The sequence below is a fragment of the Spea bombifrons genome, chromosome 5 (assembly GCF_027358695.1).
Source record: "Spea bombifrons isolate aSpeBom1 chromosome 5, aSpeBom1.2.pri, whole genome shotgun sequence".
NCBI classification, from domain to species: domain Eukaryota; kingdom Metazoa; phylum Chordata; class Amphibia; order Anura; family Pelobatidae; genus Spea; species Spea bombifrons.
Genome location: NC_071091.1, coordinates 33,179,255 through 33,202,785, shown reverse-complemented (window position 1 = coordinate 33,202,785; position 23,531 = coordinate 33,179,255). Strand labels below are relative to the sequence as shown.

Genomic DNA, 23,531 nt, shown 5'->3' with positions numbered 1-23,531 from the left:
GAAAATGGGGTTACACATATTTTTGAAAGCTATTCAACCAACCTTCCTCTAGCAGGGTACAACATAGCTGCCTGTGCTAAACGTGTGGGTATATATGGAGGTCCGCAATGACTAAGTCACTCTTAGCAAGGTCTAACATTTCTACTGCAGCAATCCTACCCAGCCATGAAAGTTTGCATGTCATCCAGAAGGCAAAGACTGTTTTATCTAAAATTGTTGGATCCACCCATCCAACAATTTTAGAGGTCAAAGTTTGTCTAGAAAATGAGAGGCAGTAACAGTATCTAGTTGTGCACAGGTTTAGTAGCTTGACGAAGTTGGGTAGTGATATTATAAGATTTAAGCCTAGGCCACGAGCTTGAGCAAATAGACCAGTAGCATAGCAGCTTAAAAATAGCACACTTTGCCACAAAAAAACATTATGACCAGTGTTATCCAAAAAGTATTCAGCAATGAGAATCACGGAACACTTGAAGAAGTTGTAAACTATCTAATGTTATATGGTACATTTGAACTGACAAACCCAGTTATAAACAAATTAACATGTTTAATTGTATTGCCTTTTTAACGGTAACTAATTATGACTCACAAAAGAGTCTAGCACTGCAGTGAATTTAGACATGATTTGAGCTGATTTAGACCAGTATTATGACTATAATTACTTCTGCTAAAGATTCATTTAATTCCAATTCTTGTTGTATAAGTGTCACAGATAATGTATATCATCTGCTTTTCTGGATGGGTTTGTCTAAGTTCATGGTCTCTAAAAGACAACAGTCCATACATATTCTTTTTTATTCTGATATTAGGCTGACATGGGCAAGATTCTATTATAACACCCCCTTTGGCTAATCCTACTGAATTTTAGGTAAATATAAAATCTATTAACATGCAGGGACTCAGGGCAAGTCCCCCTCATACCTGTTTGTGTGCCGCCTGTTGCTGGGTGCTAGGATAAAATATAATAACCAGACTCTATGCGCCAGGAAAGGATGTGCGGACCATCAGCGTTAGTGGAGATGTCTGTGCTGGTGGTTGCACAAACTTCAGCCTGAAGACTATTGTGGCTATTGAGGGGGCTGAAAGGAAAGTTTTCTATGGGTAAGCCTCTGCACGGGACATCTGCTCCATCTGCCCTGCATGAAAGACAACCTTGTTGAGATGAGCTGAAAAAATGGGGGGGAATCATGTCTGTTGGCCCACAAACGGTGGACATGCTGGCAGTTTTTCTCTTACGATTTTAAAACATCTGCAGTTTGCAAGAACCTGCCAGGCCATCCCTTTACCTCATTGTGTAGGTGGTGGATCCTGGCAAATGTGGGTATATCCTTTAAATTAAGCAGCATTATATTTAGCATTAAAACATTCATTAAATAGAATAGTCTGACCTGTATTTACATTCTACCTCTTATAAATAGGGCTCTCTTAGCAACTGAGAAAACCTTCTATTTCACCCAGATTCATGCTAAATTAGCCTGCTATTGTCAAACTAGCGCTAATTTAGCTAATGGATACCCTCTTGCATCCATCGCTAACGTCTCCAACCGGCAGCAATTTGTGAAATTATACTATTACACTGATCCACAGATAATGTCCACTGCCTTCTTTATAGGATGCAAGTATAAATGCAAGAGTAAATATGACTGTGGTGACTGACCTACATAACAAGTATAAGAGGAAGGAAAACATGTATTACCATTCAAGGACTTTATCAGACCCAGCAACAAATAAGAAGGGTAACATCTAATCTAAATACATATGCTGTATGCCAGGCTGGATTTACATTAGACACAGAGGCTACTTGTAGGAGCTACAAAGACATCAATAGGATGGGACGAGCCCCCTACTAAGAAAAAAGGAAGAAGGTGCATTCTCCTACAGAGCTCATCATATGTGGAATAGCTTTACAGATTCCATCAAATCATCTAACAGCCTAAATTCCCCCAAAAAGAGAGTCTCATGACATCTAAAAAACAGAATGTACCTGTTATTAGATTACAAATGTATTCTGTCCATGTCTATGCATGTTTGTTTTTCCTAAATTTTCTTTACTTTTATTTAATGTGTATACTCTGTCTGTAAAACCGTTCCTGGCCTTGGCTCCCCCAGGGAATACTTGAAAATGAGAGAAATCTCAACGTATTCATCCTGGTAAAACACTTTCTAAGCAAATAAATAAATAGGCTGAAAATATGTGCAATCTGGTTGTAAATAGACAGAACTGCTGCTAAAATACACATTTTCTTTCTTCCATGGCACCCCTGAAACATGAAATCTTAGACAAATAGCCTGTGAAGTTGGAGGGTGGGCATTATTTTGATATTTGTATACCTGTATACAAATGCTACAACAATCTGGCCGATTCCTGGGATTTATTTACAAAAGGGAGAGTTGATAGGAGAGTTTGCCTTTAGTGAATAACCCTACAGTCAGGAGCTCACCACTCCTGATTCTGTGCACACCATCGGTTTTTGTCTGGGGTTTGCTCCACTACTTATTGAGCTTAGCAACATTACTTATTGGTGGTGTATGCTAATAAAATAAATAAGTCTAAAAGACACAGATTATTTTGTTTTTTCTTGAAAAAAAAAGAATTGCTAACAATCACCAAGACGCAGATACCTTCTTTATCCGTTTTTGAAGAGTGCATATTAACTTCGAGAGTAAGTTACCAAATTTTACTTAATCAGTACCTAATTGATATATATTTTTGTATAAGAGGCATACGATTGGTTGTCCAAAAGCTGAATTTATTGTTTCATTTTATATATATTTTCTATAAGATTTTTTTCAAAACATCTAATTTAGTGCCAATGAATAAGCCATTTTCTAAAGTGTCACTCTATGTTCATTCATCTATTAAGATCAGGACGGCTTCTTCCTTTATTACTAGAGAACACACAATACATGCCTTTCCAGCAAAATCCCTAATTAAATCAGATGACTGCCTGCTACATTAATTAAGTACCAGCATTTAATTTGATCTCTATTCAGCAGACCTTGAAGCATTTTGTACTGCATTTCACTATAACTACACAGGGTAAGAGGAGAAGTGATTTCCATAATCTACACACAAAATAACAAAACAATATGAAAAAAGGGCAAAAGGACTGTAACGTTTGTCGAATCAAGGTCATCATGCATGTGCTTGGCTGGCATATTTGCGACTTGCCCAAAACTGACCATGTGGCTTCCTCCTGACAGCTCCTGAGTGCTTCCAAAGTCTTCATGCAAGATCTTGTAAGTCACCATGCAACTTTGAAGCTGATTAAGCTATGGTACTTAATTCCTAGACAAACTTGGTGTCATTACAAAATATACATATATAAATATGGCCTGCACGCAACCTTCAGCAGAAAAGTGTTGTCTTACTGCTAACCTATTATGAAAGGCCCTATCATGGAATTTTTATTCTTTTTATTTAGTTTCATTGGACGCAGGATGTAGTTAATTAATTGGTAATCAGCACTCACCATTTAATTTTATAGCAATAACACGCGTCTTCAATATACCTGTTTTCCTTCAACTTGCCTCCTCCCGAGTCTGTAGGTTGAGTGAACTTCTCTCAGGTAATTTATTTCCTTTACATATGTAAATATTATATATTTATCAAACCACCTTTCTCCCCTTTTCCTCCAAAGTTTTCTATATATATATATATATATATATATAATATAGATTTCTCTTATGAACTGTAAACCATGTTCCATTTTGGTTGCCGTTCTTTGGACATGTTTCAGAATATACCTTAAATTTTAGGGGTTGGGACTCCTGTATTATTTAGATACATTTATTTAAATAGATTAGATTAAGTCACTGGCCTGACCACCTACAACCTTCTGCTACTAACGTCTCTCATTATACAACCCAGCACCCTCCTTGCATTCCCAAAGATTGGTGGCTCTTTAATGTGGCATGCAAGTCTGCAAGTTAACAGAATGATGTACCTTAGGCAGCTAGAAAATATTGTACTGATCAAGTTAGATGAAAGAAAATAGTGTTTCAAAAAAGCTCATGAAATTCAACTATATGAATATACTGCACACAAGAGCTTAGGGTGTCTTATACAGGTGAAGATGCCACATTATCAATAAGCAAAACAAGCTTATTTGACTTATTTTGTCCTGAGGGTCAAAAGCCATGGTGATTGTGGACACTATCAAGCAGCATTCTCACTCCTGCCTTTTCCCCATTGCTCCTGATCTCCAATATGCTTGAGGCTATGTTCATATACACATAAGTTTAGATAAAGATTGAGTGCTTGCAAACTCAGTCCCTTTCTATACCCACCATTATTCAAGAAGACCCTGTAGCATTGCTGCTGCTCTCTGCTCATGATGAAGGAAAGTACATCACAGAATGTGACAGAGGAAACCACACGCAACACACCATTATTTCATATTCCACACTAAAGCTCTTGGGTCCTATCTCCTTTGTAGAAATGTCATTTAGGAAAACAAATGCTTTGTGTGTGTTTCTATGGGAAGAAATGTAATGGCACTGTACTGGAAAATTGAATCCGCCTCATATTACGGTACCCAAAAGCACCTTTGGCATCAGGTTTCTCTATATCCATGGCTCTAGCAGAGGTACTTAAAATAACAGCCCCAGGTTTCTCATTAGCTTCGTAATAAGTATCTCACCTGCAGATTGTCACATTAGCTGCCAGCCAGATTACTGGTGACTTTTCCGTTGATGTCAATGAGCTTTGCTTTCTACGTTCTTTTATTGTTCTTTGGTTTTGTTCCATGCCCTGCCCGTGTCCACCTTGCCAGCACCAGTAACTAGAATGGTTTATCACACTGGGTATACACTATCATCAGCTTCCTTCTCATTTTAAGTGTATTCTTCCCTGTCTTTGTCTGATCTAATTTCTCTAAACCCTTGTTTTTCACATTAGATGTCCTATATTCCGCTTTCCAGCTATTATGTTGGCAGGTAATATGTTGGTGACCTGCTAATAAATTATTTCTCAGTATAATAATTGGGTTATGGTGACCTGGTACGTTGATTAAAATGAACAATAAGCACAAAAGTAAACTTTTTTTTTTTGGAAAGGTTAACTACACTACTGGCACAAACTAAAAAAGGTAAAAAGGCTTTATAAGTTTATACAAACAAGAACATGGCATGTGTGCTTTACTCCCGCACTGGATCCATATAACGCTATACAGTTGGAATCGGTTAGGTATCAAAAAAGCTGTGCCTATGGGTACATAGTGTATAAATCAGACACATGCTCTAGTTCTAGTTTTACGTTTAGGTGACAAAACACATTTGACTGTAAGAAATCTGTTTGTCCCATATGCATACATTCACATGCAAAACATTTTTTTAATGGTCTTTCTGGAATGCTAAAGAATATGAATCCAACAAGAATATGAGTATTCAGATATTGCGCATATAATGTAGTAGTTCTACCCTAACTGATTGTATAAAAGAAGTATAAAATTCATATATAAAAGCATATGTAGTGCATTGCAGGTTTTATTGCCCATCTAATGGCATCTGTTATTAATTGTTGCTGCATGCTAAGGAAAGAAATATATCTAAAAGACAGAGATGCTGTAATTTTACCTTATTTTTGGTTATGAATAGCTAACAATCACCAATACCCAGATACCTTAAATGTCCCTTTGGCTCTCCAATCTCACTTTTGTTTCAGATAATATAACCCCAAAAAGGCTTCAATGAGAATAAAAATGTGGGTGTGGAGGGGCTTTAAAATATTGACCTGCTTTGCCCAACAATAATTGTTACCAATAGCAAACCTTTCATGAACTGTTACAAAGAGCTTGCAATCTGTCAACCTTTTATTTTAAAGCCACGTTATATATACTAGGACGAACGTGGGACTGACTTGAGATCCAGTATTTCCTTTCAATCTCTCGTTAATGTGTTTTGACCAGCCAAAAGGGTAAATATATTAGCCTGAACAAAAAGATTTTAATCACATCTGTTCAAACGTGGAATAAAACTGTTACACAGAGGTTGCTTAGAATGTTTCAAAATTAATATCGCCTTTGTCATTTAAATCCATTCTGCATGTTAAAGAGAGTCATTTATTTTACAATGCGTCTATTACAGAACAAAGATAAACTCTTTCGCAGCACAGTACACGAATGCAATAAAAGACATGCTTCATTGATTGCTGAATGCTGGTTGATGATAGCAGTTAGTGATGATTATATGGTCAGGGAAGACTTGTGCATTAGCGATGCTGAGCTTACAAATGCTTTTTCAAATGAACTGTCCATTTAATGGTTGATATTTTACGTTGCTGACAAGATTCTTCTACTACGTATATTAATGGACTTCTTTTATGGTTAAAACATTATTAAATAACATGCTGCTTGTTTGCTTGCAGAGTGAGAATTGTTTTGTTGAACAGGATTCAAAGCATTAAAAGGATACCACTGCTGGATTTATATTCCAAAAGCCCCATGTTTTAACGACTACCTACCTTGAGGTTGTGGTAAGAACCTTATTTATATATATACGGTATATATATATATATATATATATATATATATATATATATATATATATGTGTGTGTGTGTGTGTGTATATATGTGTATTATATGCATGTGAATATGTGTGTACATGTATGTGTGGAGGGGCAGAATAAAAAGTAAGTAAGTAAAAAGGGGAAGATGGTAGAAAACATTGATGAAAAGATACTGTAAAAAAAATGGCAAAGACGGAGTTAAGAAGAGAACAAAGTGAAAAGGGCAAGAGGCAAAAAGCAGAGAAAAAAGGGGGGAAGAGCTTTCTGCCATCATCAGCCACCCTTGGTTAATAGAGGGTCCGGGTAACCTCCATGCCTCCCTGATAAGCATTTCAAGCTTTCTGAGTGTTCTCATGGAAGGGAACATGGATCAACTTGAGTCTGGTCAGTCAACTTAACCTGTAACTTGACAGCCCACTCAACCTCTTAGTGAATAGACCAACAAGGTCTGTTTTCTTTTCTACACATATTTCAAATCAGTGAAATAATACACCTGATGAATACCTGAAAATAAGATATTTTTCAGAATGATAGCAGTAGTCATTTTAATTTACACTCTGTAACCTAGAGAAATCTGCTACCGTAATGTATGCAGGAAGGGCTTTACTGAAAAGTCCTTCACCCAACGGCTTTAAATAATACAAGGGCCATCAATTTAGAAGATTATATGTTTATAAATGTGACATTGCATATTAGAGAAACTCATACCTTGCCTAATTTCCCCCTTTCACTTTATTTTTATCCTCATTTTCCACTATTTAAAAAAACAAAGCTTTACTAAAAAAAAAAAATCATATACATTAATATGATGAACATAAAATTAATGTTTCCTTTCTTTATAAAGCAAAGTTGATTTCTAAGCAGGTTTTGTTTTTTGGGGACGACATATTTAAATTCACATTTTTTTATTTCACTCTCAGTTGATTGATCAATGCCATTATCATGTACCAGTCGCTGCTTTAGCTGAGTGTGACCTTCCGTCATTGCTACTGTAGTGAGAGCTGTTTGTTTTAACTCAATGTGTAGATAGGAGAGCGAGTTAACATATCAGAAATTAAGCGAAATTTGTCAAGTGGAGGATTTGCTGACAGCGTTAAAAGTTGTTAATGAGAGGTTATTAATGACTGGATTGCTTGTCTGCTTTTGTTTTTAAGCAGACTGGTCTGGCTAGGGAATGCCGTATGTAAAAACAGCAAGTATTACAACTGAAAAGAACACAAAAATGTAATAATAATACATTTCATGTGTGTCCTTGAAATAACTGCTTTCTATAAAAGAAACAAAAGAAAGCCTCCAAAATCTTTAGTCGAGGAGGGATTTTGTAGTTGTAGGTAATACTGTTGGATGTTTTTCAAGTTTAACTGAGTGAGCCCAATTCAATGAAAGAAAAAACGATGGTACTGTAATGGTGTTCTATCTGGCAGTCTGAAAGTATATATAACTAGATTAGTCCAGTTACTTAAAGTTAGAGGAATAAAAAATGGTGGTTAAAAAGCAAATATGGGTCTAGAGCCTTCACGTTGTTGAAAGGGCAGGCAGGATGGGCCATGCAGTTCTTTGATAGCAACATCCATGGTTGTATTTCAAAATCCAGCCACACTTACCTTTCTGGACTTTATAATACGTAAAAATAACACAAGTGAAATGATTTCTCTGAGAAAGGAAGCCGGGCTATGGTGCATTCCATTATGAATGGTAAGTGAATTTATAATGGAATGATATGGATAAGGGTTTAGAATCAGAAAAACACACTGACCTTAACACTACACAGGTGCAGCAGCATAATGACCCGACAACTGCAAGCACATCAATTCCTGGAGAAAAGTCCAATGAGATTATCTCAGCATCATACAACACAAACATTCATTTAGGACACAATATGAAGATGAATATTCCCATTGCAGACGTTATTATGTCGCTATTTGATTATCACAAGGGTTGATCTGAAAAGCACTTGATATAATTCTTATCTGCATGAATTTATCAGGCATATTTATTTCCAATTTCTGTACTGAAGATCATAGAATTTAAGTCAACCTTTGGTCTTTTACACAGCAAATATGATCCTTAGGGGTTCTAGACCCTAAAATTTGCAGGCAATCCAAGGTACCAAATAAAGATTTACATCAAAGCACTAGTCATTCTTTAGTAGGCAATAAATGCTCTCACTGTCCTCACATTTTGCGTCTTTCTCATATCCCAGTACAATATTCAGTAATATATATATATATATATATATATATATATATATATATATATTTATTTATATAGTATATACCTGTACCATGAATATTTTTCTCCTACCTCAGCAATATTGATGTCAACTATACCATGGCATCCTTATGGCACTATACCGTGTTAACCAGGAAAAAGCACAAATCTGGCAAAGATGATTTCTTTATTGGCTATAATAGAAGAATAATAGATTGTACACTTTCAAGACTATATGTGCCTGAAGAAGAGACCTAGGTAAAGGTCTAGATGAATCATATACGTATATAGAAGCGAGTACATGCATCACAATGATGTTACAGGCTTACTATAATAACCATATGGTCATACTTGAGTCCGGTTATAAGCAGTGTGCAATTCCCTTAGCATTATACTGTAAAGTCATGAGCACAGTAGGATGACCTTTCATTTGTACCCTAGTGATGACAAGCATTGCCTTCAAGAGCCTTATAATCAACTGTACAGTAGTGCCAACAGGGTGCACTTTACATGTTTTTTTGACATAACATTGTAACTCTACAGCCATCACTGACAAATAAAGACTTTGTATTGTAGTATGTCAACTGATAAACACGTACAGATTTTTGTGCCCACATAATAATGATAGCCTAGGTTAACTACTTAGATCAATATTGCAGCTAAAGATTTGTGTGCATTTAACAGCATTTATCAGACCTTACTGCGTATTAGACATCAGGGCTCTTACACCTCTGTAACAATGAATGTTGATCAAAAATCAGCCAAATACATGCATATTATATGTACAGTATATTAATGCATGTAGAAAGACAAGAAGGCCTTTATCTGGAAAGTATCTAGAATGAGATAAGACACCTTCAACACTGCAAGAAACAGAAAACCTCTAGACCGGCTGTGCAAACCATTAGGAAGGGAAAAGGTTCCAAGAAGAAGGAATCAGACAGAAGACCTACAGAGAGAAACTGTGATTTTCTAAAGAAGAGAGGCAGTCATGAGCAGACTGTATTATCAGCATCAACAAAGAAGGTAGGATGTCTTCAGTCTGTTAATCCTTTCATGAACTATCTCTGAATCCTTTTGATGTGCTGTCATTCTTTGCTGTCACTGTATCATTGTATATCTTCTTTGAAGCATGCTGGTGAAATGCTCAACAATTAAGATCCAACGTGAAATTTGCATATCATCGTCTAGCTTGAATGACTGATACTTCTGGATTCCATTAACTTTCATATTTTATTTGAAAACATGTTATTATGTTCTATCCAGATTCACAAGGGCCACCCTGGAAACATTTAGAGCAAACACCACATAAATCAATGTAAGCTTCCTGCCAAATGTACAACTTTAGTACTTTAGTCTGGAATAGCTGCAATTATGCATTTGAGCAAGGAGTTCACCTATATAGTATTGACAATGATAGACAAAAACAGATATTGGAAACCCACAGAGCAACCCCCCAACTTTTCTCCTGGTCTGTTTGTGTTGTTGCAACAGAAGGAGCAAGAATTGGAAGACAGCCCATTATTATATAGGGATTCCACAGCAACAAAGTTGCTAAGGCAAATTTTAAAAGATCTAGGTGCAGAATATGTGGTAAGAATGTGAATTATGAAATTTGTTTCATAGCAGAATATTTTCATTTCTTAGAAATGTCAAGGAAAATTAGTAAAGAAGATAAACTGTGACCAATGAAGGTTAAATATAGGATTTGTTCAGCTGTAATCATCTTATTAGCTGCTAAAAATGAAACAGTTGAGAGAAACAACAAAAGATTTGAAATTCATTATACTGTGGCAGAACCTTTATAACCCTTTACTATAGCTTAACTTTTTTGGCGTTAAACATGGTGTTAACTGAGGCACGTGTATTAAAACTCTTATTTCAATGTCAATAAGAGTCAAGTGTCAATAAAGCGCATTATTGTCCTCGAACGTATGACCCACAGAATCTGATCCTTTACAACAGGATTGTAATCCTGATTGAGGATACACTGGATGCACATTAACTTGGTGCTTTAGTGTTTATGCCACCACACAGTTGGAAAGGGTATGGTGCCAGACTGGGGGAACATCAGTTTTTAGGTAAAAGGTATGTAAACACATACAATTGTAGAACAGATATAAGACACGTAAACCTTTTGATATCCTACAAAAAAAACAACATGCATTTCCAGCTGAACTAAGAAGCAGCCATTCATGGTAGTCTACAAAGAGCACAGTTATTGCTAGCTGGCACTCTGTCCTTCTGGTTGGCAGTTGACCTCCCTGAGTTTGCCCATCTGGCGGTACTCTCCCAGCCACAACGCTCAAATAGACATCACCATATCTGAAACTCCCTTAGTAATCCACCTTCCTCTTAATATGGGCACAAGAACACTGAAGTCCCAAAGCTGAAGGGTATGATGCCAAGGTCAGAAAGGTGAGATTTAATTTTAAAATCAGAAGTGGTTGTATTCGGGAGCATCGTGATTGAGAATTGAAATCAGCTGTGATTCCTAGAGCCTTCAGGGCAACATAAGAAATGTCAGCTTTGTTACATAATTAATTTTTATTTGCAACGACCCCACCGTAGCTTAAATATTAATAGCTGCTAACAAAATTTCTGTCAAATATGATATTTTTTGGAAATGTTTATCTTAAAAAGTACATGAGTGGAATTAGTTTTGATTTTATTTGTTGCCTGACTATTTTGTTTTGTTATTTTTAACATCATAAAAATCAAGTTCCATCCTATTTTGTTGTGGTGCTTTGTACCTTGAATGAGATGAGAACCATTTGTGCCAGATAAGAAGTAGAAATGTCTATCAGACAGTCAGACTAGATTTGGGGTCTCAGCCAACATCCCTACTGTGAAGATTATCCTATTCTGCTTGACATGATCCAAGCACTGTAGCAAAAGTGAAAGACAGCAAAGGGCACCAGGAAACGCTGAAGTGAAGCTTTAGCGGGTTTTTGAAGAACAGTAATAGGCATTTTTGCAAATTAAAAATAAAAGATTGCATACGTTTCCCATATTAGTCAAATTCTGTGTATTCTATACTGAGCTTATGACAATCCTGATGAGGAAAGACACAGGCACCTGGCATTGCTAGTACCAGCTGGAACACAGGACGCAGGGACTGTCTGGTTACAATATCAGAAGCTGGAGCTCCCCGTGTTCCTGGCATTGTGTGGATAGCAAGCAAATAAAATCTAAAGTTATTGAATCTGTTTGAAATCCGTGATACAGATGAGCTAGCCAACTACCCCTACTGCCCATGATGACTCAGCTTGGTTTAAGTCTAGCCCTGTTTCAGGTTGTATGCAAAGTTAATTACAATTTAATTAGGTAAATCCTCAATCTCTGGCAGGATTAAGATTCTTAAAGACTGTGATGGAGTTCACTGAGCTAATGTCAACAATGTATTCAACTAATATGTTAGACAATTAGAAAGCTACTTACAATCTTTATAAGTTTTATGTGAATAAATATGCTTTAATGAAAAAATGTGTTATATAGCATAAACAGCATATATGTGTTTATCTAGTAATTCTATGTCTATTTTTTCAGTGCTATAACCTAATGTTGACACAATGAAAATTAGTCTAATGCTTCATTTTCATGTCCTGTAAAACTACATATTCATCAGTTGGTGCATGGAGAAAGTTGCTTCCTTATATAATTACCAATAACATATGAGCTTCTGCCACCAGATATAAATATAACAAAATATTATAAATGCTGTTTTCAAAAAGTGTGTTTTATGTTGCATTTTTCAGTAGGTACTCAATAAAGTGTCTTCCTCTTAAATCAAAATGTTAAGCTAGAATATAAATATATTTTCTAAATTGTGTTCAGGCTGAAAATAGCATTGTCCTTGTGAATGTTTGTGTGATCTTCAGATGCACCTGCGTCCACTGCAAATCAGCTATGAACTGGGTGAATGGTCACTGTTGCTCAGCTGTGATTCCAAAAACCTATATTTAATTCTCTTCTATAGTACTGCATTTTGAAATTTACTTTACCATCTTTTTGTCTTTGGGAGCAGACCTATTTAAATGACTCTAAAAGTATACCCAAATCACAGCTCTCAATTGCAAACCTCGGGGTTCTAGTCCATGGCAACTCCTTCCCCCAGTGGTTGGGCTTCTTGGTAGTCTGAGACTGTTAAGACAATCGAATTTAAATCAGAGCAAAAAGTTGACAAGTTGAAGTTTAGTTGAAAAAGTTGGAACACCACAAGTTAGATATCAAACTAAAAATCTGTATGTTACCGCTTAGGTCATATGTTGAACCTCTCTTGGTAACCCACAGTCAAACAACTCACCCGTACCTCAACCTTTAAAGCATAATCGAACAACTAGTCAAGCTGTGTCATCCGGATTGGGTCAAGTTATGCCATTTACATGAAATATTTAGCTCAACTGATACGTTACACTTAAGTAAGTAATCCCCTATGTTGAAGATGCAGAATGGTCATCTATACTTGAAGAGTACAGCACATAAAATAAAAAGGTTATTTTCTCCCTGTGCATTGTATAACCGAACCATGGTCTATAGTTTGTTATTTATCTATGGTTATGTGTTTGGATTTTATATTGACCCCACTTTCAAGCTGCAAAGAACAAGGCTAAATTAAAACTATAAATATACTTTGTGTAATTTAGCACAAGCAATAAAATGTCACAATGAAACAGTACCAGAAAAAAAATAATATTAATAAGTCAATTAAATGTCTCATTGCAACAGCTTAACATAACCACCTCATTCTTGCAGATAAGCCTTAAAATCCTGGATTATATTGACATCTCAGTATTAGACATGAAAGATTGATTTTATCCATCAGTTACTCCAGAATGTTTCCATTGATAATGGATGCTTTATTCCCTGCCCCCAATAACCCCATGCACCAAATATGTAGGGTGAGGCGTTAAGATGTGCCCAAATAAATAAACTTCCTACCTACACCCAAATTATTATTAAGTATTTGAAAATGAGGATTCTTGGGCATTGTTTGACAACCCTTAACAGTTTACCTGTTATACAGCACAATATTCTGGTTTCGAATATCTTTTAAAAAATATCTGGACTATAAACATACCCCTAGATGCAATTTATCTTTTGTGACAAGACAACTATGCAATATCATTTTGATAAAACATTATTGTGTGGGCTGATCTCTTTTATTTTACTTAAACACGGCAAACTGCAGTAGTTAGCCATATATATATATATATATATATATATATATTATTATTATTTTTTTACTTTTTTACAATCAGTTTTCTGTCCACATGGCCAAATCCCTGCCATAAATACTGGTACATCTATATGGTTGGATGGCCTCATGTGTCACACATCTTTCCAGGTGGGGGAGAGGACTTGTGGTCAGTCCACGGTTGTTGTATTGGAAGAAACCAAAAGATTTCAGATTTTGATGTCATAGATTTGCTTTCCATGGCTTTATTGCTTTCTAGGGCTTCTGGTTAAGACATTATATTTTGGAGGCCTTTTTTTCCAATATAGTTTTTGCCTAAACCACATTTTTTTCCCCAGTGACTAACAGATCTCATAAACCATTCCAATATACTTCCGAGGGTCTTTGGGGAAAAATTACTCTTCTGTAGGCTTGCAATTATTATTAGTGAATATAAAACTAGAGAAATATAGATCCAGGACAAAAAAATATTGTGTGCAATTGGTATTCTATCAAATCCCACTTGGCATTAAGTTCTACTTTCCTACAATCCACTAATCTCATTATATGGCTTGGTGCCCATTGTTTGCGACTATACCCAAGATAGTGTTCAAATTGTCAATTTCTGTAAAATGCTTGGCTGATCCTGAGTCTGGTGAAATTTAGAGGTCCAGCTCATTAGTCTTCTAGCATGACGCAGACATTAATAATCTCAAATGGGTAGCTTCAACGTGCTGTGTGCAAAGTGGAACATTCAACAAACCTAGGTGCGGTCACTTAAGGTTTTACTTCTGTGACCTGTGACTAGCCTTGACATAAGAGAAATAACAAAAAAAGGTTTACTTTGTCTGTTCAACATCTCAGGTCTCAAATTCCTAAGCAGATCATCAACCTGTGAAACATTAATTTACGCTACACAACTCACAGTGTCCTGACTATGTTGCAAAGTCAGCGTCTTAAATGTGCTATTGCAGCAATCTTTTCTACTCATATAACATGTAAAGCCACTTTCTGAAAATCAATAGTTATTTAGCTGATGTAGGGGAATTACCAACCTCTTTTGCAGACTGAATAAGATGTTTGGTCTAACAAGCCTTTTACCTATTATCTAAAAAAATCTTAAAAAAGGTTTCTTTTTATATATATATATATATATATATATATATAAATCACATGAATACTATATTCTCAATATTGTGATATATCAATTCATGCATTAAAAATAACAGGTTTGTTACATGAAGCAACTACGTCAACAAAGAAAAAATCCAGAGAAGGTAAAAGGTTGATGGTGATGGGATACGGACATCTCAGGAAATCTGTGTCCCAGTGTGCCATAGCTAAAAATATCTAATTAATACGTTGTAATGGGTGTCATCACTCATGATTCTGTTTTTTGGGCAGTGCCAAAATAGAAGGGTTAGGCCCATTACTGGATTTACAAATGGCCTCCAGCATACGTTCAATCAAAAAAGCCTATCACGATTATGCCACACGAGATTTAGCTCATACGTATGCTCAGGCTCAGAGTTTACGTACTAGTATGTACAGCTAGTATTTATAGCATGTCAACTCTTAGAAGAAACTAAACTTAAAAGAACACTTCTAGCTGCTCATTCTGACTGCAACGTGCCCTGGGAGATATGCAAACTTTGTGATCAGTCCACAGCTTTCTATTTCAATAACCAGGATGGATGTTTCTGCCTCATGGGAAACCTCTATTATTTCTATAAGCAGGTAATTGCCTCAGCAAGAAATCCAGTCAGCACAGATTAGCTGTTATTTCACAACTCTCCAGGCTGCTTATGATACAACTACAGTGTAGGAACATAAATGCATTGACAGAAAGCTAAAACATACTGCGTTAGAGAAAGGGATTATGTTCTTTCATAGTAAAAAACAACAATGCGAACACTTATGAAAATGATTCCTGAGCACATTTAGAACCTTGCCAAAATAAATGATAGAAGAAGCTGATGGATGTCCTGCTGCATAACATGAAAACTTCAAGAAACAAGACAATTGAATGGAATATATGATGGGAAGCCACAGTCCTACTATTACTTTGATTTGCCATGCTCACTGCCCCCTGCTTGCTGTGTTCTGCAACAAGTCATCATTAATTCTAGCACAAGGCTATAGTGGACATCTTAACCCCTTGCTTCTTATTCAGTAGGTGAACACAGTGTCCATGCTATCCGCGTCTCATGATATCAACCACTATCCACGCTAACCTATCAATATAAGGAAGCAGTTTACTGACATGTAGCTGCCAAGCTAAAAACCAAACCCTGCTAGGCAGGCCAGAACTGGGCGTCTGTTGAACCAGCAAAGGCCTAGTGAGCTGGTGCCAGATGGCCAGATGCTTGTGCATCAGATCCGTGCTTCAACATGAGTCAGTGGGACAGATACACGCGGCCACCCGCTGTGCGATTGTAAGAGCGGACCATGTGGCCACATGTATGCTGCTCATGTACGTCCAAGTCATATCACCTTTTACTTCACCACACCCAAAACTTTGCAGGCCACTTGGCTGCAGATCCGATACTTCAGTGTGCGGTGTTCAGTCCTCTCACGCTAAATAACCTAACATGCAACTGCCAGCAATATGTAATTTAGCGTCCGGTAGCCTTAAAAGTACCAGGGTCAATTTTCATCCTGGTCCAAACCACACCCTTTTACCTTCAACGCCCCTTTCCTGTTGGTGGTTGAGGGCCATGGGGGCCATAGAGATTTGACAGAGGACAGGTATTACAGAACACTAAAATAACAGTATTAAAATTGGTCAATGCTCCAGAAACAACTTTCAATGAGAAAAGTACATTCTTTAATGCAAAATTATAGTGGTCCTTGAAAACCAATGATGAGAAACATTGCCCTATACCAAGATAAAAGGAGTAATTTCCAATACTGAACCTCATCAACCTTTTAAAAGAAAAAATATAAGAAAAAAATAACCTGCATTTCAAATATCAGATATACACAAAAGTTATTTTTTTTTCTTGTTATTGTTTTAGCAATTTACATTTCAATGTTTCTCTTTTCCTAGAATAGGAAATCAAATGTTATATGTTAATTCATGGAATTTCAGAGATAAATCTGATTTCTCTTCATTTTGTCAAACATGGTCACTGCTTCTGCGCTGTTTCCAACTGTTAGCAAGTGGGATGGTAGAAGCTATAAATGTTTTATAAGATCCTTGGCAAATTCCCTTTAGGATTGTACTTAACTTGCTCTAGTTATTAAAAATACACTAGGACTAAACAAAGATAATATTACAACGTTTTTAGCCGCTGATACATGGAAATCTCTGACCAAGGCTGTAGGGTTGGAAAGGTTAATACTTTTTCATTATTATATAGGTGGTTAATAAACCACCTATATAATGTCAATTATATTGTATAATTCACAGAATGAATTTATATTAAATAAAAAATAAAAAAGTGCTATAATTACCCCAGGCTATGCTGTCATTACAAAAAATCTGTCCATACCTGCCACCTAAAAGGCAGAGCCAGTGAGCAAAATATTAATGGTGCAGGAAAGGTCAATTAGTGCAGATTCATCACTTCACTGGCCTTCTGGCAGTAGAGGAAAGGAAGGGACCGCAAATTCCTTTGGAAGTGCAAACCTAGAAGAAGGCTGGGGACCCAATGGTCCAGTGGGACCTTATAATGGCACAAGGATTCCTGTGACCGTGAAACATGGCAACAGAAAAAAATGTTGTCTAGATTAGTGAATAAACACCTCATATATAAAGTACCAGAACCCTAAAATTGGGTTATACTGTCCATCATTTCCTTCTCCAACCTTCTCCCTCACTCTCTATCACCTAGAAACAAGACAGCAGTTCCTCTAACCAATACACGTCTCTAAGGGTTGTTTGTGGTTAACAGACCACAGTTTGAAAACCACCGGCTCCATTTAGGGAGCTTAATCAGTCCCTATTGAATGGTATTGATTAGGTTAGGGCTAATTCTGCACATTTTACATTTTTTAAAAAAAATAAATAAAACGCAATCCCTAACTAAATAATAGTAAAAATAACAACAAAAAACACCCAAAACTGTTTTTTACATACACAATAAATGGTAATCTCCAAATTAATTATTAATAATTACAGGGAAGTGCACTATGGATCAATGCCACCTATAACAGAGATTATAGTTTACAGCTTTTTTACTCGCCAATTTAAAAGAATATTGGTAGGGTGGTCTATATATTTAGGCATCTGCAACTTCTCAGTGTGAAACTGAAATGCACAATACAAATGCAATTACAATTACTTTTCAAATGCAAGGTTATTCTCTTTTTGGTTCCATCTTGAGAGACTCAACAAACTCAATTGGTAGCGACACCAAACCCTCCCAATGTATTGTGACTGTAAGTTATGACAATTCTCCATCTAAATCAAATTCATTTTTTTTGTAATATTCCTTTACCAAACCTCTCGTTCATGTATGAATAATACATTTTGCAGACTAGGCAATAAACTGAGGATTGTATGACCCTGTATTCTACACATTTAATTGAAGGCCTATGATACTCACAGTCAAATGTGAGATTGTAATCAAACTTGACATTTATAATTCCCTTAAACAGAATTTCTATTTTTGTCTATACCCCATTGTGTGAGTCATCTTTGTACTTTATGGGAAAGATTGTTCTCCCTATCTCGAAATAAAAAGGACATAACCTTAAATACAGAATTGTTTTTCGATTGACAAAAGCTTTGACTTACATCTTGTTGTACTGTTAAAAACAACGGCAAATTATACTGGGTTGCTATAAAGTGTTTACTTTTATTTAAAAACACTTATCTCTGTATCCCTGTGTGTTGGTACAGAAACAGAAAGTCATCATGCATGAGCAGTAGCATGCCCTCCCATCTAAATCAGAAAATATAAACCTGGTTTCATCTATTTGGCAAATCCTTATATGCTTAAACAGGTAATTGTTTTTAGATCCAATGTTAATATATTATTATGCTACATAATATTAAATTGGCTATGTGATAAAAACAATTGTCATAAAACAATTATGATACATGTTAAGGGTCCCGCTTTAAAACAATTGTTTTAAAACATGTTAAGGATCCCTATGGTTCTAAATCTACCATTTTAATAGCATATTTTAGTTTGCAAGATTCATAGTATCAGTACTAAGCAGGAGCTTTGAAAGCATCAATATTTAGAGGAGAATCCCGTCCTTTTGTTTGCCTGAAAGGGTATTAGATTTCACTATTTAATGCTTAATGTGCAACTGAGATTAGTTTTTATTTAGCTCTAGAGATCTTGGGTGATGTTGATATTCTCTCAATGCTGTATTTGGTTCTAAAAAGCACTTTTGGAACATAAATAATTTATGTGTCTTCTACCCTATCATTAACAATTACTTGAGCTATCCAAATAACTACCAAATGCTTTTCATTCTTCATCAGTGGCACAAATCTTTTTTTAAATTAATTTAAAACGACCCTTTCTCAGTCTATGTATAACATAATATGTTTGCAGGGGAAATATGGTTAATATGGGATGTCCACATTTTAACTTAGGTATAGTGGATACCCAGTGGTAAAAAGAAACAGATGACGCCCTACGTCCTAAGTAATTTGCAAAATGCCCTTACGTCTGATAGAAAAAACATTTGGCCTGTTCTTGCTATAGGGGACTACCATACATTTAACCCCCCCAATCCTATATATATATATATATATATATATATATATATATATAAAACAATTATATCACTTTAAGCATTTTCTATTTTGGTCAAATGTCACTTATGAAGCCACTCTGGCAGCATCAGATATTGAGTCAATATCTGACATGACAGATGATGGTGATGCCCAGGTTCTACCTCTTAAAATGTGGTGTATGAACATGTACCTCTTACCTATGTGTGACCAATGTTGAGTACCCCCAGAAATCCCTCTATTATTTGTGACATCAGATGTGATATTGATGCCAGTGAGCCAATACATTTTCAAATATAGTGTCTAGAAGCCGACTCCATTGGCACAAGTAGGAAAATAGTGTGGGACCTGCTTTTGGCCTTCTTGGTGGATAATTATTATAGTAGCCCACAATTATTTCATGTTTTATTTCTTTTTGACAAGGTTTCCCCAAGCAATTAGGGGAAACAGAAGCACTGCACAACCTGAAAAATTTTTAGCTGGATTTCTATGCCATAACGTGTAACTTGTACAAAAAAAACCTAAGCAACAAAGAAATGTTGTTGAAGGAAAGCAAAGGAAATTATTTATATAGCTAACTTTGGCGGGGATTGGTGGCCAAACAGCTGAATGACAAGTGTCCAGAAGCTCTTAGCGACGTACCTTGGGTTGTCTGCTTTAAAGAAATATATACTTTTGTGGGGATTTTTGGTTTCTCTGTTAAAAATTAACGTACAAACCAAGCATGCTAAATGTATAAATTTAACAGTTTTTAAACTTATAATAAGTGCCCTATAACTGCTGGGAAAATATGAATTTTCCATTTAACTGAGGTATTTCCAAAATCTGGACACCTGAATTGTAACATTTTGAGGGTATTTTCTGTCAATTTCACTAATTTTGTTAGGATTAAGAGAAGAAAATATATGGAATTATTTCTATTTTCCTCTAGTTTTTACTAAATTACTTATTCAATCTACATCTACAATAAGACTGCTGGGCTATTTAAGGGTTAATAGTTAAAGCGTCTCAAGGTTAACAAGTTCTTAAACTTCCAGAAAAGCTTGCCAAATTGAATCCTTCATTCTGGAAAATACCTGCAGTCATCCAATGACTTCCTCTCCTATCCGGGAATGAGAAACGCGGTAGAGCCAGATCCCAGCTTGGATCCTATCATTTGAAATGTTGGATTGTAGGTATTACAACTTCTCTGAGGAAAAATTCAAGAAGGTCCCTCCATTACACTCGGACTACTAAGATGTCTTGCTAGTGTCTAGAGGGGCATTGGTATAATGACTCTAGGATAAGAACTGGGGCCTTCTTTCCAGTAGAAATACTTATGTCAACTGTAACAAACTGTAAGAACAATTTTATTATAAATCAGACCCATTTGTCATTCGCAGATCATTTCTCCACACGCTCTGTCTCTATCCAATTAGTTATCCACTCACTGCTTTTTTTTTTTCTTAGAATCATTTTTCATGTCAGATGGTATATGAGTCTATTTGTTGGAAGATATCAAGTTAAGCATATGATTTCTGCCAAAGAAGCAGAACAAAACAAGTTTGTAGGATCTTGTAAAAGATTACATCACCAAAATCACTTTTGGATTTTAACACTCATCTTGGCTCTAAAAACCTATCAAGGATAATTTGTGGAAGCCATATATTGTAATTTGTCAAAATTGCATTTAATACACAAAATACAATGTTTGCCTTGCACAAATGGCCTAAGCCATTGGACATAATGATACAAGTAGACTAAATAGATCAATACATATACTACGCCATATTTAAAATAATTCTAATAATATTATTAAGTAGCACCATCAAACTCCGCAGCACTGTACACAATGACAATACATTTTCATCCTATATAAACAGCTATAGCAAGCCCCAGAGTAGTCATCAAATGCCTGGTGGGCTGCTGGCTGACTGCACCCCATGTCCACTTGATCTGTTGCTCCAGTGTGTGGCCACAGGCTAGATATGCCCAGCCGCACAATATGTGGCATAAAAAGACCAGCATTAAAGTGCCAGGGCCACTTTGTAATCTCCAATCTGTCCCTGGCTACAGCTACCAACATCCTTATAATCTGATTATTATCAGTCCTGGGAAACCCGGCTCTAAGGGCAGAAGACAGTTCTGCATGTTCAGTGCCGTAGGCAGGCACTGTCAATAGAGAAAACTCCATGTGATTCATAACCTTTTGTGGGAGAGTGACATCATGTGCCCTCAGGTGTCCTTAAAAAGTCCAACAAAAGTTGACTGGAGTTGAGTTGAGTAATGAATGTGAAAATTAAAAGCAAGTTAATCACAGATTCAGGTAAATATTACACCCTAGCTTTCCCTTATCACAATATATTTTTGTTCCGCCCTCATTTACCTAAATCAATAAGTAAACCGAAATCAAGGTTTGTTGGCGCTGATGATCCATGTGGTCAGTGTCAGGCTCGGATTAACGGTGGAACAACAGTTGGGAAACAACTGCTCCTAATAATCATGATATTGATGAAATTCTCATTAGATATTAGGCATCTACAGCTGTGGGACCCTGAGAATCTGTCCATTCACCTCGAGAAGCTAAGGTCATTGTAAAAAAACATTATATATATATATATATATATATATATATAAATGCATTCGCATTCAGCAGAATGGTGTGTATATATATATATATATATATATACACCATTCAGCTGGATTGAGCTAAATTTCTAAATGCAGAGATTAATTTACTGTTCATTTAACTGCTGTTCCTGTTTTTTAGTTTTTTTTTTGGCTGAGTAGGAGTGTGCAGAACAGCAAAATTGGGTGCGGGAAGCTTTCCCAAAACAGAACTTTATTTTCAGTTTCTCTCCGCATAACTCAGTGGTCTACCTACCAAGTGCCCATCCTTTGCCTTGAAAGGGCTTATTAACTAAACCTAGTGGTTGGCCTAGGCCAGAATACGCCTAGTATTACTCACTAAAACACTGCATGGATTATGCGGAGACAGGAACAGTGATGTAAATTGTATTTGCATCACTAATTCTTATAACGAGGATATGACTAGCCTTTTTGACTATAGATGGAGGAAGAAACAGACTTCCTGAAACATTATGCTATTGCTGCTTTCTAAATTTGACCTTCAGCAAAAAATCTAAATAGCCTGTTGAGTGTAGTTGGAACATTACTGTTCGTTTCAAAGCTTTAACTGTTATGCTTCCCACACAAGACAGTTATGAAAGAAATGCTATATAATGGATAAACAATAAGCAGATATCAAGCTGCTGTTGACGTGCAGCATTCATGACTCTCATCCATGCTTTTGGTCTCTAAACATTCATGGATGTTAAAATACACAAATCGATGGAGAGCTACAGTACTTGCTGGCTACACCTGCTCTATATTACATACATTGACCAGGAGCTTTGCATTCATTGATATGAAAAACAACCTATACTATTAACAATAACTTTTCCCCATTATTCCTTAAGTTTGGACTATATCTGGTAGAATGTTGCTTCGTTCATGCAGTTTATAACTGTACAGCAATATTATGCCCTGCCATCCCCTCCCCCCACATCCAGGAATTGTAAGCCACAGCAGTGATGTCATAAGGCCAACTTGCCTTCCCCCACAGCCTGGAGTTGTGAGACATAGCACAGCAAAGTCATAATGACAATATTCTGTAACACTGTTTATCCTCTACACACATACATGCTAGGACCTCAGACAAGTCCAACACATATGCAGTACAACACTCTATGTTTCCGCTGGACCACACCATCAAATGAACACTCAATAAGCCACAGTTTGACCTGTTGGGATTGTCTTTTTTAGATGATAAACCTACTCATATTCATATTAAAATTAAGTTTTGATTAATAAGTCAATGAATTAATTTGAAGGAAAAATATTATTTATGTACAACATTAGGGTTGTTAAGTAAAAGTTAATTTTTTTTATCAAAACCTAC

At 36.2% G+C, this 23,531-nt stretch overlaps 1 protein-coding gene across 1 annotated transcript in view; it reads right to left on the bottom strand.

Annotated features, from left to right (window-relative positions):
• HECW1 (HECT, C2 and WW domain containing E3 ubiquitin protein ligase 1) overlaps positions 1-23,531 on the bottom strand; it is a 100,261-nt gene that overhangs the window by 57,220 nt on the left and 19,510 nt on the right. Inside the window, exon 2 of the mRNA XM_053466089.1 lies at positions 8,266-8,323. Within this exon, the coding sequence (XP_053322064.1) occupies positions 8,266-8,292 (27 nt within the window). The 5' untranslated portion in view covers positions 8,293-8,323. The remainder of the gene's footprint in view (positions 1-8,265; positions 8,324-23,531) is intronic.